Source organism: Ctenocephalides felis, unplaced genomic scaffold (assembly GCF_003426905.1).
Source record: "Ctenocephalides felis isolate EL2017-DRISC unplaced genomic scaffold, ASM342690v1 CF-g0.4_SCAFFOLD_02569, whole genome shotgun sequence".
NCBI classification, from domain to species: Eukaryota; Metazoa; Arthropoda; class Insecta; order Siphonaptera; family Pulicidae; genus Ctenocephalides; species Ctenocephalides felis.
In genome coordinates, this window is record NW_020538723.1 from 1 (window position 1) to 18,075 (window position 18,075).

The window sequence follows — 18,075 nt, forward strand, 5'->3', positions numbered from 1 at the left end:
TAAGAGCCAATAATAATTTTTGAAGATTAGATATTTGTTGTTTTTTGTTCTTTATGTGGTCTTTCCAGTTGAGTTTCCTATCTAAGTGAATGCCGAGATACTTTATTGATTCTTTGGACGGAATAATTTCATCGTTGAGTACAACTGCTGGGCAAGTTTGGGTGCGAAGCGTGAAAGTTATATGACTGGATTTTGTGCTATTTACTTCTATTCTCCACAACGAAAACCATTTCTCAGCTAAGCTGAGATGGTGCTGAAGGCTGTTGGAAGCTGCAGTCGGATCTTTGTTTGTGGCGATGATGCACGTATCATCAGCAAATGTGGCTAACTCGTGTCAGTTGAAGTTGGAAAATCAGCTGTAAAAATAAAAATAGTGTTGGGGCGAGGACACTCCCTTGAGGAACTCCAGAATTAATTTCGGTAATATTTGAGTCCGTATCGGCGATGCTGACAAAAAGTTTTCTATTTGTAAATAGGATTTTATTAATAGGAATAAAGAATCTGGTAAACATCTTTTAACTTTATACATTAATCCGGTATGCCATACTTTGTCAAATGCCTGCTTGAGATCCAAAAAAGCCGCAGAACAGTACTCTTTATTATGCAAGCGCATTGTTAATTACGTTTATTATTCTGTGAACTTGCTCAATTGTTGAATGTTTGTCGCGAAACCCAAATTGATGGTTCGGAATAAAACTTTGTTCTTGTAGGATTATTTTAATCCGTTGAAGAATTAGCTTTTCAAATATTTTCGATATGCAAGACAATAAACTTATCGGCCGGTAGGAAGATAATAGATAAGGGTCTTTACCTGGTTTCACTATAAGGATTATTTTAGCTCTTTTCCAAGACTGCGGAAAGTTTTCTTTCTCAGTAAGAGTTATATATTATTGTGAGCATTCTAATAGCTTTTCTTGGAAGTTCTTAAGCATTTTAATAGAAATCCGGTCTGGTCCAGGTGATTTTCTAGAATTTGCTTTTGCAATTTCTTGGGTTACTTCAGCCGCAGTAAAACGATTAACATCATGAGTCACTAGCGACGGTGAATCCTGAAGAAATCATAAATGAATTGTTCATCATTAGAGTTGCATTTACGTGAAAATGGCTGAAATGTGAGGCGCAGGTGTTCGGCGAATGCATTAGTTTTTTCTTCTGGACTTCTTGCCCATGAACCGTCTGTTTTTCTTAAAGGAGGAATTGGTACAATTGGTCTTTTCAATTTTTTGGTTGCTTTCCAAAGAGAATAATTTGTTTCACTACTTGCAGAAAGATTATGTAAGTAGTTTCAAAAGAAACATTTTTATAATTTATTATTAAATTTTCAGGTCTCTGCATGCACTGTTAAATTTTCTTTTATCTTCCGGTGATCTAGTTATTTGCCAAATTCTTCTTAATTTCCTTTCTGTGCAATGATTTTTTTAATATCTATGGGCACAGAGTGACTGTGATTGTGATTTAGAATAGGAGTCGATATTTTAGCTGCTGCAATTAATGTATTTGTGAAGTTGTTGATACCGATATTCAAATCATCCTCACTTTTTAATGGAATATTACAGTTAATGGTGTCTTCGATGTATTCTTGGAAAAGAAGCCAATCGGTAAATTTGTTTGTAAGCGAACTCATGGCTTTGGTTGGAGTATTAGTGGAGTATTAAGAATTACTGGTGAATGATCAGAACTGAGATCCAGACTTGAATTATTTCAACACTCTCGTTTTTAATATTTTGGCTACAAAAAATCGAGGAGGTCTGGAATTTTGTTCAAATCAGTTGGCCAGTATGTGGGCTCACCCGTAGAAAATGTCCGAAGATTATTATATTATTGTATTATACAACTGACGGCCTCTAGGTGTTATTAGTCTAGATCCCCAAAATGTGTGCTTTGCGTTATAATCACCTCCCGCAATAAACAAATTTCCAAGGCTGGTAAAAAAAGTTGTAAACTGATTTTCAGTAATAATGTGCCTTGGCGGACAATAGATTGCCGATACTGTAATTTTGTGAGTCATTAGGTCAATTAAAACATTTGTCGATTGTATGTAGTCAGTATAAAAAGGTTCTGTCTCGTAATGTCTTATGTTTGACTTTATGATAATGGCAGTGCCACCGTGAGGTCTGTCGTCCGGGTGATTGTGGTATATGTGTGATAATTAGGAAAACGAATATTGTGATTTGTCTCGGTAAAATGCGTCTCGGAAATTAGCATAATGTCTACGTCATTGGTAGTTAAAAATTGTTTGAGTTCATGGACATGATTGCTCAAGCCGTTCGAGTTCCATATGCAAATTGTTAGTTGCATAGACATAATTATTTTTTATTAGATAAAATTGTTGTTAGTAAATTAAGCATTATGCCCATTTGTTCTGTCAATATTTTAATCATGTTTTTAAGTTCTGTTAAGTCATTACATTTATTGTTAGTATTGTTTTCAGAGTTACTATTGTTTATTGAGTTCGTTGAGTCAGTAGGTAAAGTTGTGTTGTTTCTAGTAATATTGGAGTAAGTTACGCCGGTCTTAAAGTAGCATTTGGTTTTAAATTTTGCACATTACTTGTTTTCTGACGTAATGAAGTGTTTTTTTTTTCAATATATTCTTTATAGACGTGACAGCCTTTATAGTTAGCAGGGTGATTTTCATTACAAAGGACACACTTCACTTGGTCGACCTTTTTTTCCCACTTGCATTTTTCTGTCAAGTGATCTTGAGCGCATTTAACGCATCTGGGGTGCGGTGGCAATAATTTCTGGTATGACCATACCTTTGGCAGCGAGTGCACTGAACAATTACTCTAGAGAACCTCTTTGCCTCTATTTCTACTTTAGTTTTATATAAAAAATCAATTTTAAAAATCTTTATTATTAGGCTGTTGTTCAAGCTCAATTAAAAACATGTTCAGAGGGAATTTTGAGATTCTGCTTTTAATGTTCTCAATACGAACGACTTTGTGACCTAACTGTTGTATTTCATTTTTGAGCATATCTGTATCCGTGCTGAAATGTAGGTTTTTAACCACTATTTTGAACGTTCTTTTACATTTCTCCTGGAAAGAATGCATTTGAGTACCCCTCTCTTTTAGAAGTTTGAGAATTTTATTGTAAAGTTTAGCATTATCAAGATTAACTCTAACCCTAGTTTCGTCAATAACTTTTATTTGATAAAGATTTTTTGCTTCACATTCTAAGAGTTGAGCTAATGGTTTGATATCACGTACCTCATGTATAAAAATTGGCGGCGGTCTGTTAACTGGGCTGCATTTATCACTCGAATCTTCGGTATTAGGATTAGCTAAAACTTCATATATATTGCTTGTGGGAGTTGGGTTTAGCCAGTAGTTCGAATTTGAAGATGTTTTTTTGCATGTTGATTCTTCATTTAAATTTCTTTTGAATTTTTTGTTTCTTACTTCAAACCATTCTGAATCCTTACTGGTGGTTGCTTCTTGATTAAATTCATTTAGGGAAATTGAGTCATTTTTCTGATGTAAAGAATCTTCTTCAACAATATCTGTATTAGACCTCTTATACTTGTTAGCACTCGTATAGACCTTTTTCGGTTTGACTGGGGAGCATTCTAAATCCATCTGATCGGTATCCGTATTTAAAATTTTTGACATTTTCAAGTAAAAGTTATTAATTCCCCCGTAGGGGAATATTTCTCTATTACGTACTCACACAGGAATGTTTCTATTCAAATTTTTAGACCAAAATCATAAAATTCCTGCAAGTTATTTGCAAATTTAATAAATTTAATATTTCTCAGTATTATGAATGTCACAATATGTTTAAAAGTGCAGTAATTAATTTTCTATGAAGTGATAACGGGAAAGGCAGCAGTAAGGTGTAATTGATGCCTTAACGGATATTTTGGATATTTTAGATATTTAATACCGAGATAAAAATTCTTATAGAAAAAATAATATTTATAAATTAAATCTTATAATTCATTTCTTATATGCTAACACTTACATCATAGGTTCCTACTCGTGTATTTTTATAGCCTTACGTATGCCTATACGTTTCATTCTATACTACACGCCTTACATCTATACCATACGCTATATTTCATCATATACTCTCAAATCCCTACATTGTATACCGAATACACCTAACCTATATCTACTATATATCCTGTTACCTATAATTTCCCTTACACGCTACATTAACCCTACCGAGAATCGAACCCGGGTCCGCCGCGTAACACGCGGCAACCTTACCCACTACACCACCGTAACGCTACAATCAACCGACTTTTTTCGCGTGTCGTCGCGCCACCTTAGTATTAATTATCTAATTAATTAAAAAATGACCCGCGGAAACAACAGTGCGTCCCATATTATATTATTAATGGGGGTACCCGATAGAGTAGTGGCTAAGGTGCGCGACCGCCACGCGAAAGTCCCGGGTTCAATTCCCGGTATAGACAATAGATAGGTAGAGATAATACATAGGGCGTAAGGTAAACCTATATAATGTAGGTAAATATATAAATTAGACAGTAATATTTATGAGAAATAAAAAGTATGTAGGTGTATAATAAGTTAATGACAGTATAGGTATCTCACGGTATGATTGATAATAGATATCTACCTATGGTATACAACAATATAGTATAGCATGATAGGTAATAGGTTATTTATCGTATTATTAGATTAAGTAATTATTAAGTCTTATAGAGTATTGTAATAAATCTTGAGTAATTTTATATCATAATAAATACCTTATAGAGTAGCTGTATATAATAGAGTTAATTATATAAGAAGTCAATATATTATATAAGTCAATATATATAATAATTGTATAATAATTATATAAGTCAATATATTTTATAAGTCAACCATTTGTGAGTTCTTATCGAAATATATCAAATTTATGGAACCGGTTTATGAACCGGATTTTAAATTTTAGCGTTCCGGCAAAAAAAATATTAGCACAACACCACTGTATATATATATATATATATATATATATATTATATTTTATGTGTGAATATTTACAGGTTACTAATAACAACTTAATACTTAACTATATTGTAGCAGTAAATTCAAAACAGGCAGTAAAATGCAAAACTAGCACTTACGATTTCAAAATGATACCTCTCACTTGAACTAACATCAGTACATACTTGCATGATGTCCATAAAATAAAAGATAAAAGTAAACATTTTACTTTAATAGAGCCGCCATAAAAATGCACCACCGTTGGTTCTGTAAATATTTCTTTTGCTTTCAGCATTTGTTACCGTAGTGTTTGTGGAAACTGGACGCCTGGGGACATATTAACAAACTTCTCTCGGAAGTAATTTTCTGAATAAGCACAAAACTACTTCTGAAAAGTCTACTTCGTCTGACTTTTAATTTAATTTAAATTCTTGGCACGGAAAAATGCATATAGCAGTAATGAAGATAAAAATTGGACTACATAAAACTGAGAACAACATAATGTATCATTTCAGCTTATTTCAGAAAGCGTAATTTATTTTCAGACAGAACACATTTTTTAAACTTAATGCAGATTGTAAAAATAGCCTTGTAACTATTAACAAAGTTTAAAGTTTTTTTTACAATTATCTACATTGAGGAATGATTTTAGAAAAACGAGTATAACTATAAAATTCTGCAAATAGTAAAACTATAATTAATAATTAATAGTTTTTCATATGATTTAGAATCGCAAATTAAAAAAAACTAGTAAACGCAAAACACTGATAACTTAATGTAATAAATCTAATGCTTTTTGCTAAATGCTTTTAAAAATTATTTTAAAGTGAAACTGTATCTGCTCATATCTAATTTTATACGCCTGGCACATTTTTTGCTCCAAAACAAAGGAAATTCTAATAAATACATAGTATTCAATAAGGTCGTTAAGATATTTGTGATTTACTGGTTTTAAAAATTTTAATCGTTAGTTTAAATAAATTATAGGCAAAGTATAGTATCTTGTTGAATAGATAAAATGTATTGAAATACTTTATAATGAAAGAGCATTTATTACTTAAAATGCTAAACATAATATTATAATTAATAACACAGATCCACAAAATAAAAAAAGTTGTCTGTATTGGGTGTGCGGCATGTGTTTTCTAATGTAATGTTTTACTGCCAAATACGAAACTAAAGTCAGATTAGCGGGTCAAGTGACAAAAAATTAAAAAAACGACAAAATTTTTGATCTAATGACTCTAAAAATAAAAAAGTTGTCTTTACCGCTGAATACAAATCTAGAGTCAAAATCGAGGGTCAAATGCCAAAAAATTGAAAAAAAATTAAAAAACGTTAAAATGTCCGATCAAGATTAATCAAAATCTTATAATTTCTGTTGTTCCCTGGTTCTTTTTACCTTGACTGATTATTGAGTTTTAATAAAATGATCTATTAAGTTTTTTGTATAATTCAGCATTAATAAGTAAACATTATTTTCTGTAATTTGAATATCTGAAACTGTTTTGGCAACATACTGCTGGATTCTACAAAAAAAAAAACAATAAATCAGTTAAATGAATACTCAATAGTCATTTAACGCAAAAAGGGTCAGAAAACGACAGAAATGATAAGATTTTGATTATTCTAGATCGGACATTTTAACGTTTTTTAATTTTTTTTAAATTTTTTGGCATTTGACCCTCGATTTTGACTCTAGATTTGTATTCAGCGGTAAAGACAACTTTTTTATTTTGTGGACCTGTGAAACTATTAGAGGGTTACAAAATTAATTTATATTAAACTTTGAAAATGCCAAAAAAATTTTTTTAATAAATTCAGACGTCTCTTAGGTATGTGTCATTAACTAACAGTTAAAATTAAATATATTGATTAATAAATTATTAGCCTAATTTACCCTGGGTGTAAATAATGCTCAATTAATATCAACTCTTGTACATAAGAAGTAAAGCACCTAATTGTTTTACATTCAGATATTACCAAATCCGTATCAATTTCATGTAATTCAAATTATTAATCAAATAAAAAAAATAAAAGTAGTAGTCTCACCTGGGATGCGTTAACGGAACTTGTAATATCAATTCCTCAGGAATATCAAAATAATCAGGATCATGCCCACCAGCACTCAGAACTAAAGGCAAAATATCCCATCGAGTACCATGTCCTCGCCATCCCAATCTGGTGCACAGCTCCGTAAACTCCAAATTCATAGGATCGCCTAAAGAATGAATTTAAGACGTAATTATATTCCACAAATTAATTTATTTTCATATTTACAACATTATTAAGTCTATACCTAAGATGGTGTCCCCAGGGCCTCGATAAGCTGCATAGCTGATTAGTTGCGCGTTCCATATGCGGAAGTCTCGCTGCGCCCCGTTGCGCTGCGGAAATATTGTAATCGCTGATCTGGAATCAAAATAGGGCTCTTCAAATTATGTCAGGAAAACATTATGATATTGAAGGATAACAAGCTAATCACATAAGCCAATTATGATAATTTGCACATTTTTCTTTCAATATAAATCTAACTAGTGGTTTATGGCATCGGCCTTAATTGCTGAAACTTTCCGTATAAAAAATTTATATTTTTAAAAAAGATTCAATTTTTTTTAGAACTTTGAAAAAATAATTTGGAATTTTTTTTCAAAGCAATTGCGATACGTTTCTCGCAGAAATATGGAAGCGCTTGAGCGCCGCGCCGCAGTGTAACGGATAAACATTGATACGAAACGCCTAGAAAAGTAAGCAAAATTTGTTCTTATTATTAAAACAATTATCTGAAAAAAAAAGATGAATATGCCTAATGATCATATTTGTCCGCCAAATGTCGTTGTTGTCAACTGTTTTTATTGGATTACCGAAACCGCTAAACCTGCCTTACCAAAAGTGTTACCAGTTCTTCATTTCATCAATACAAATAAATATGTTTTTAAATCATTCAAAGCGGACGCTCGGTTCTCTCAAAAATTGAATTACCATTTTTGGCACTTTTTGCTCCTTATTAATAGTGATCAAATGTTTTTTGAATCATCCAAATTTGTTGATCCCTATTCTCAAAATCGTCGGCGAAAAATTGTATCCGCACATAAAACATACACACACACATACATTCATTTTTTCTAAGGTATGCCAAAATGTGAAGATATGCAAAAAAATTCATTTTCGATTTTTGGCCCATTACTATAACTTACGCTACAGGAAGCAAAAAAATTGATACGTGGTATATAAAAATTAGTAAATTTTTATTTATTTATAGGCAAAAAGTATAATAATCGGTATAAATTTATGTATAAATCGGTATATATTTATGTATAAATTTTTGGTGTTTATTAGCTATTGTTTTTTTAAATCTTTTTATATTTTTCACAACCATCCCTCGGATGTGAACGGTTGTGACACCCGCCCTTTTCTTTTAAAATTTGATTTTATGACTAATGTATCGTATTTGAGAACAATATTTCAGTATTTACTCATATACTAATATTGTATGTGTTAGATTTGATTGATTACAGATTTGTATTAAGATGTAATTATTAATAAAAAATGATTTTGCCAAGTTTTGTAGTTAGTGCAAATATATAATCAAGTAATTTTAAAATATTATTACTCGTAATCAAGTTGGAAATATAATCGCTTTGTAAAGAGAAAATGCTGATAGCAATATGAAACTCAATTATCTTCTTTGTTATCGTTCATACTAACATATTTATCATAATATTATTTAGTTTATATAAAAGCTGCGGTATGATAGCGTTTTTATATCAGATCAGTATATTTTGTTAAAACATAAACTCATTTATTTGCTAATTAAAAGAAAACGGCTTGGCCGATCGGCTCGCAAAATTGAACAACGTAAGTCTTTATCGAATTTCATAAAATAGATATGAAATTGGCGCTGCTATCTTTAAAAAATCATCAAAAAAGCCAAATTTTGGTAGATAGATTTTTTGTTTGTTATTCTGCTTCAAGATGAACATTAGTAGTTATATACCAACAATTAGTTTTTACTTAAATAATTTGTAAAAAAAGAAAAAGATTTTCAAAAAATTCTTCTTAACTTTGTTTAGAAAAATATGTTTTGTTATATATTGTTATATTTTATTCATAAGCTTTGTTTAAATGTTAATGTTGTGTTTTGTCACATATTATTATTATTATCGTTAACAAAAGTTGTTATAAACCATTTTGGTATTTATACATATTGTTTTAAACTATTTTATGGCTGTCACTACTGACCCCAACCATCTCTCAGATGTGGACGATGGTGTCATAAGCTTTTTTTCTGTATGATTTCATTTGATGGCTAATACATCGTATTTAAAGAGAGTGTTTCAGTATTTCCACGTAGACAAATGTTTAAATTGCTATTTAAATGATTTTTGATTAGTTGTTTGACCAGCTAACTGGTTAACAAAATTATGGCTGATCAAAAAAAGTGTCACAACCGTACCCACGCTTTTCTACAATATTTTAAACTAAGAGTAATTAAGAATTTCTGTTTCACAACAATCATGCCGCAGTTGTTCTAATATTAGAAATTATAATTAATTTTTTTTAAACGTTTTAGGCTATCTAAATAATATTAAAAACAATTGTTCCTCCAGAAAGTTTTGTATCATTATGGGAATATATGGCTATTGCCCATTATAAAAAAAACTTTACGATGTAAAAAATGAAATAAGAATGATTGAAACTGCAAACCTGTGTTATAAAAAACTCCAATAATCCTTTATATACCATCTTCACGTATTATAGCGCTCAGAAAATAATAGAGAAAACAATGTTTACACGATTTTATTATAGCTTCAGTTGCTCCCAAGAGTCTGATATAAACGATTCGGTCGTAAAAGTTCGATAATATCTTCGAGAACGTGATTTTAAAGATTGATTGAAATAGTCTTTGAAATATTTCTAAAGGTAGCAACAGAAAAGATTATTCTGAATTTTACTGGATTTGGAATAGTAGTATGTACGTATGGAAAAATTCATAATAGCATAAAGGCCAGGTGCATTACAAATCCCATTGGTGATTCTTTTGTTAGATATCAAGCTGCATATAATGTTTTTACACAGAATTCCGAGTCGTTCGGAAGCTGTTTAATGTTTGCCGAGGGAATTCTGTCGGAGCACTCTTAACAGGCGTTCTCGGTTTTATTGAAGCAATTACATGCTGGACTTGGCTATATGTGCTGTTGGAGATTTTTCTTGGATAATTAATATACTTACTCTTTTTTCTTGATTAGGTACAAACAAAGGAAGTACTTATATTTGTTATGTTTCTATGTAGGTATGTTACATATAAATAATTTCATAATTACCGATCATTTTACTTAGTATAATATAAATCGCAAACAATGTAAAATATTTTGTTTTGTTTAAATATCAACTTACTAACAATTTGATAAAATTTGTATGTGTGTAAAAATCTGCCACATTTTTGTGAGATTCATCGACTCAAACGATGCCAGAAACATTGACCAATGGGTATTGAGCAGGTTCACTTTAGGGAATTTGGAGAAAAGTGTTAAAATGTGATTAAGATTTAAAATAATAGTAGAGGAGTATGATAACTTATGCTTTTTTCTATGTGAAAATACTGAAATAATGTTCCTAAATACAATAGATTGATTAGTCATAAAATCAAATCATATAAGAAAAAAGCGAGCGTCTCAAACGTCCGGCTCAAAAGTAGGTTGAAAAATAGCAGATTAAAATTAACCCAACATAAATCTTACTTTTGATTTTTTAAATGCACTCTTTAAGTTTCCCCTATTAAGAATAAGCTAAACAAACTATAAGATATTCAATAAAAAATTACCAATAAATTCAAAAATACATACAAGTAAATAAGGGTTTAAAATAGAAAATGAATACTGGAATTTATACTTACTCAAATAAAAAATAAAGATAAAAATATTACATTTAGAGATTTGTTGAGTACGTGAAAAGAAATTTGTTCATTTTTTTTTCAAACAAAATGAGAAATGTATAAAGAACGATGTATAACTGGATCGATTTTCTCAAGCAATTAATTTATTTTCAATGTATTCAAATCATGTCATCTATCAAAATGTCTAATTATCCGAAACCCTTTGAAAATAACAATCAAATTCGAATTGAAACGTGCAATTTTTGGAAAGTATGCAAAAAGTAAAATCAATGAATAAAATAGTGCAATTTTAATCACACTCCTGCTTTTTTAATGATAATTTTGGTGAATGAATGCAGAATGCATTTAAACTTATTTATTTGTTCTCTCTTAAATAATCTTCAAAATAAATTCCGGTCATAATATTTTGCAAAATTATAAGCCTTATGAAACGTTTTTTGCTATTTTAGTTTCTAGAAGTATTTAATTGTAGGGAACTAGTAAAAAACAATTAATATAAACTTAATGTATATAATAAATAATAAATAATTAAATAAATAAAAAATATAATAAAACTAAAAAATGTTTATATACTTAGTCACACATTGCATATTTCAACTTTGAAATGAATATCACCCACAAAATTTTTCACAAACCGTTTTACTTTTGCGCTGCACGTGCAAAGTATTTGAATAAGCCATATTGCTATGAATAATGTACCGAAAAAGATTTTAGAATCTGTTCACATGCATGCAATATTCCAATTGCCATGCTTAGTTAAAGTATGCTAAAAGTTCCACTTTTCTTAAATACAGTTGCATAAGTGAATAAGTGAATAAATGTAAAACTTTTTGCTGAGTAAGGCGAGGAAATATCTACCAAAAACAATAGTTTCGCAAAACCATTGTTATAATATTAAAATGTTTTTTACAATATTAAAATGTATCTTACCTTGTTAAAAACAATTCACATTTAAGCATTGACTACATTACATAGCAAAAAATTAATTATATCCTAATAAATATAAATTATGTAAATTATTTCGTTTATAATATATTTTAGGCGTACCAAATTGTAGAATTAATTCTGTTAATAGCCCGTATATCTTTAATTATTAGTCTAAAATATTTAATATCAACAATTATTAAATATTGTACTATAAAATAATAACGTTACATTAAATTAACTGCTAATATAATTATAAAATCGTTTTCAAAAGTAAAATTAATAGGTATAAATTAAACTAGTTCTATAAGAGCATGTTATATTTTATTATCGAAAACTCTTCATGATCGTACTTGACACAAAAAAAAAATGGAATAAAATAGGCCTTTGTTAAATTTTTGATACAAAAAACATTTGAATCAAAAATGAGAATGAAGGCTTGCTAATAAACTGATTTTTACGTTTAAAAAAAATCTGTGATCGAACAGATTTATATTATATTAATTTACTTGCACAAGATCAATCATAAAGCCGCACTTAACACGATCATTTATTTAAAACTTATGATTTATTTTGCACTTATCTGCTAATTATGAAAAAAAAACTGCTCGACCGATCGTCTCGCAAATCTAATCATAGTGCGTCTTTATCAAGTTTCAACAAATGGAATTTGAAATTTGAAATTGGTAAGCCGTTTTTGAAAAATCTTTGACAAAAGATCAAGTTTGACTTACATACACACACCAATACATATACATTCTATTACCAAAATTGGTGCGAAAGGATTACTTGAGTCGAAGAAAAGGATTCATGAAGTTAATAAGTTCATGAAATAAAATTTAAAGAAAATATTATGACAATACAAAATAAGTCAATATAAATTTTCTTAACTTTATATAAAGATAGATTATATTAAAATACTACTTTAATCAAAAGCTGCCATGTTAACTTTTTTGCAAGTACCTACGTTTAAATGATTTATATTAAAATCACCTAAAGCGATTTTTCACTCACATAGAATTACAAAATCTATCACTTCTCATATAGTTTATAACTAAATGAGTAAACTATCTTAGTCTTAATTGAAAATCACTTCTACGCCCCACATGACGCGCATTAATTGAGCATATCTCGATAAACTTTGCAACATCGTGCAAACAAGCAACATATGCTATCGTGATCTGAAAACAGGGTATGTCGAAGGGTTCACAAAATTACCTCCACTATATTAGTGGCATGATTACTACCAGGAATTGTTAAATGAACCATATATACAATATACTGTTTACCACTCTGCATAAATTTGGCAATGTGCTTCAGTAGTCAGAATAATCAGAAAATTAAATTCTGCACATCAGAGATCATACAATGTTAAATAATAAAATTATTACAAGATAACTGATATTATATATTGAGCATATCTCGATAAACTTTGCAACATCGTGCAAACAAGCAACATATGCTATCGTGATCTGAAAACAGGGTATGTCGAAGGGTTCACAAAATTACCTCCACTATATTAGTGGCATGATTACTACCAGGAATTGTTAAATGAACCATATATACAATATACTGTTTACCACTCTGCATAAATTTGGCAATGTGCTTCAGTAGTCAGAATAATCAGAAAATTAAATTCTGCACATCAGAGATCATACAATGTTAAATAATAAAATTATTACAAGATAACTGATATTATATATTGAGCATATCTCGATAAACTTTGCAACATCGTGCAAACAAGCAACATATGCTATCGTGATCTGAAAACAGGGTATGTCGAAGGGTTCACAAAATTACCTCCACTATATTAGTGGCATGATTACTACCAGGAATTGTTAAATGAACCATATATACAATATACTGTTTACCACTCTGCATAAATTTGGCAATTTGCTTCAGTAGTCAGAATAATCAGAAAATTAAATTCTGCACATCAGAGATCATACAATGTTAAATAATAAAATTATTACAAGATAACTGATATTATATATTGAGCATATCTCGATAAACTTTGCAACATCGTGCAAACAAGCAACATATGCTATCGTGATCTGAAAACAGGGTATGTCGAAGGGTTCACAAAATTACCTCCACTATATTAGTGGCATGATTACTACCAGGAATTGTTAAATGAACCATATATACAATATACTGTTTACCACTCTGCATAAATTTGGCAATGTGCTTCAGTAGTCAGAATAATCAGAAAATTAAATTCTGCACATCAGAGATCATACAATGTTAAATAATAAAATTATTACAAGATAACTGATATTATATATTGAGCATATCTCGATAAACTTTGCAACATCGTGCAAACAAGCAACATATGCTATCGTGATCTGAAAACAGGGTATGTCGAAGGGTTCACAAAATTACCTCCACTATATTAGTGGCATGATTACTACCAGGAATTGTTAAATGAACCATATATACAATATACTGTTTACCACTCTGCATAATTTGGCAATGTGCTTCAGTAGTCAGAATAATCAGAAAATTAAATTCTGCACATCAGAGATCATACAATGTTAAATAATAAAATTATTACAAGATAACTGATATTATATATATACTCGTATATATATATATATATATATATATACTTCATTGTTACCTGATATTTCCTTTATTAGTGCTATATTTGATATGGTTGCACAAAGCTTCAAACATTCCACTTGTAGTCGTGACATACCGGCAGTCGAATACCTGTTAAATACCAATAGGTAAATTATGGACAATCAACGCCATATATATATATATATATATATATATATATATATATAAATTTATGTTTAAAATCGAATATATTTAAAATATTTCAGTAAGTAATCAATTGCAAATATAAATAAAATTTTAGTCGAACAAGGTTCGAAACCAAATTATTACTCTTATAAAAGTAACATGCGTTAATAAATATTTATTTTAGAATACTGAGAATGAAAAAAAAAAAACTATTCTAAACTTCATATTATGATAATTATCTAACCAACAGCATTTTACATTAAAAAAACTCAAATTGCAATTAAATTAATGAAAAAATTATTTATCTCAATTTGATTTCATTTCCATTCCGAATGTCTTATAAAATAATTAATATAGAAATTTGTATATCATTATGCGAAAATTATGATCTGCTATCTTTGGTAAAATAAAAAATAATAATATTAATTTTATAATGCATATAATACAATTCTATCATTAATTCTATCATTTGCAATAGATATCTCGCAAAACAAGTTTTATTATACACAACTTTGTTAATTTAAATTCAAAGCTCATTTTATATGTACGTATGCACAGCCTGAACTTCTGTGGTAGACGGAAGGAATCGCAAATTTGACTCCAAAAATAGAAAAGGTTTATTTGTCTTAACGGAGATGAAATTTTCCATATTAGGTTATATTTAATTTATCCTAACTTTATTAGATCAATTTAATATTTAAAATTATGTGGTTAGTTTGCACGTAGCATAGTAATTTAAATCTAACAAACTATATTCAATTAATTGCATCCTATGTAATAAGACTAATTTATAACTGGAATACTTTACAGATAACTAGTTGTATACTAAATATTGCAGATTGGCACAAAAATACTACTTTTAAAGAAAAAAATTAAATACAAAAACAATATCAATGAAAAACATCACCTTGAGTTATATTCTCGAAGTTTAGATTTTGTTCTCTAGAATTTTCTTTTATCAGTGATGGCAAATTCGGTTAATATTATTTCAACATTCAAAAGTATCCATCAATTAAAAAAAAGAAAACTGAAAACCCAATAAAACACAGCTTCAAAAATTTAACGATCCACCCTAAATATTGACACTGACTAAGCAGCATGGCAATTTAATTGGTAAAAAATGAGTGAATACAGATGGTTCCAAGTCAATTTCTTTGGTGAATTGTAAGCTTCAATTATATGCATATTGCGAACAAGGTACAGTGCAATTTAATTTAAATCAACTGTTCCTCTGTCCTCTGGTTATTGATGAAAACAGGCTTAACTTCATCAACAAATAATTGACTTCAAATAAGGACATGTGTACGTTTCGCCATTCGCGCAATGTTTGAATTGGTGATTGGTTTTGATTTACGTTGTCAATTAGGATTATCTATAGCGAATATCAACTTATTTGTCTATCAACTCAACACCAGATGTGGCTGACTGCATAAATGATCAAGTGCATAATATTAAGAAAAACAATCCCGAACGCAATTTGCATACTAATATTGCACTTTGATTATGATTGAACACTTGCGTACAAAATCTGCATGCTATATATTAATTAATCATAAGTATGCAAATATATGGATGTTGTTATATAAACGCAAAATTAGCGCAAAAATGCATGTTATTTAGTTGTAGAATCTTAGATTGATGTAAAATATGTTTTGAACATGTGAGTGTGATATGATAATACTTGAATGTGAATTTATCTTTTGGTTTCACATGACATTCTGGTATGAATTTGTTTTTTTTTTCTATATTATTAGCTGATACATTTTCAAGAATACATTTCAACATCAAACAGAAAATTCCCAGAATATGTATATCCAATACTCTTTAAGAACCAAATTTCTAATAATTAAAGTTCTGTCCTAAAACAACATGATCATTTATTGATTATATTGTTTCATTTGTAAAAGATTTGAGATCAGGTTCTTCACGCTTTTTTCTTAATATAAAACGATAAGGATCATTATGGTCTTTATACTGAGGCTTTGGAATGATATGAGGACACATATAGCGCATATAAGACATAAGTATTTTAAATCGTGTTATTAAATGTTTATTGCCTTTTTTATATCCCATTAAAAATAATATATTTTGTAAATAAATAATGTTTCTCAAATACCTAAATACTTAAACAAATCTATTTAAATTTCTAAATCAAAATATACACAAAACTACACTATTTACTTAAAAAAATGCAAATCATATTAAATATTTAACACACATAATAATAAATTCAATAAATTAAACACAAATAATTATTTTTTAAAATATTTCATATCGCGGTAACATTAAACGCATTGTAAGTTATTGGACTAAAACAATAGCATAAAAACTTTATGTGACGAAAAGAATTTTAATTGTATTATCTTACCAGTTTTAACTAAGTTTATTCTTTCATCATTATCATTTCTTTATAATATATTAATAAATAATAATGCATATCATTAAAGCAAATGATAAAAATAAACATCACAACTGACAATGAGAAAAATCGATATACGGTTGAGCGTTCTTGTACTTTTGCACATAAGATTAATGGGAGTGTGAAAATCAAGTAAATATTCAGAAATAGAATGTATAACAGAAATTATACATTATAGAAATAAATAATAATAATAGTCTTATCTTGATTATTTTTCATTCATTTTTAAACATCTTCAAATATTTAAAAATAGTATAAATTATAATGTAATTTTCTTGAACATCATTTTAAATAAATACAATTTTTAAAAAATACAAAAATAAATATTTTTTTGCTTGAAAAAGATAAGAAAAAGTCTGAAATATGTATTATTTTTGCTAGCATTACATGGCATTAGTTTATATTTGTTATATAACACATTTGATGTGCAAGTTTACTACAAATATGGAACTATAAAGTCATGTAATAGTCTGACATAACATATTTTAGTAATAATTCTGCATTTCCCATGAATATCACAGCAAATACAAGCACGTAGCAAATACACATTCCGAAAAATCTTTCAACGATTCCCATTCAATAAACCGTTTTTATTATTACGGTTATTCTCCATCACCTCAATTCACATGCAATACTATGGCTTTGGAATAACATTACCGGTAACAACAAAATGATCCTTTTCTGTCTTAGATCATGAAAATCCAAGGATCAAAGTCAAAAGAAAAAAACTCAGCAAGCTTAGTGTTCTTAGTAAAACGATCGAGTTAGGTTAATGGCCAAAGTGAAAGCACGAATTCTACATAAAATCATTATATCGGTTTTCTGCCAGTAATCCGGTACATCGGCATGGATCGACCACAAATTGCATAACGTCAAACGGTAATTTGTCAGGTTAACATTCAGCCAAAAAGGGTTTTAACAAGATTATCTTATAGGGTGGTTTTTCGTGACTAAATGTAGTCGTTAGAAGATATTTTCTTGATAAATTGAGAAAAATTGACGAGGAGATTAATTCTAAAAGCGTGTCAGATGATTATGCAATATGGATAAAAATGTAATAATGAACTTGTGAGAAAAAGATTAGTATAGAACGACTAACATCATGAATTTAATTCACATCATATTTTGTTTTCAATTAAATCATCCTGAAGA

The 18,075-nt window shown here is 29.1% G+C and overlaps 1 protein-coding gene across 1 annotated transcript; it reads right to left on the reverse strand.

Moving 5' to 3' along the window:
• Positions 1 to 6,347: 6,347 nt before the first annotated feature.
• Positions 6,348 to 14,757, reverse strand: LOC113381091 (nitric oxide synthase-like). The gene is made up of 5 exons (XM_026620076.1): positions 14,749 to 14,757; positions 14,377 to 14,468; positions 7,236 to 7,348; positions 6,989 to 7,157; positions 6,348 to 6,465 (listed from the first exon to the last, which is right to left on the reverse strand). Exons 1-5 carry the CDS (start codon positions 14,755 to 14,757, stop codon positions 6,348 to 6,350), a joined length of 501 nt encoding a protein of 166 aa, XP_026475861.1.
• Positions 14,758 to 18,075: the final 3,318 nt, after the last annotated feature.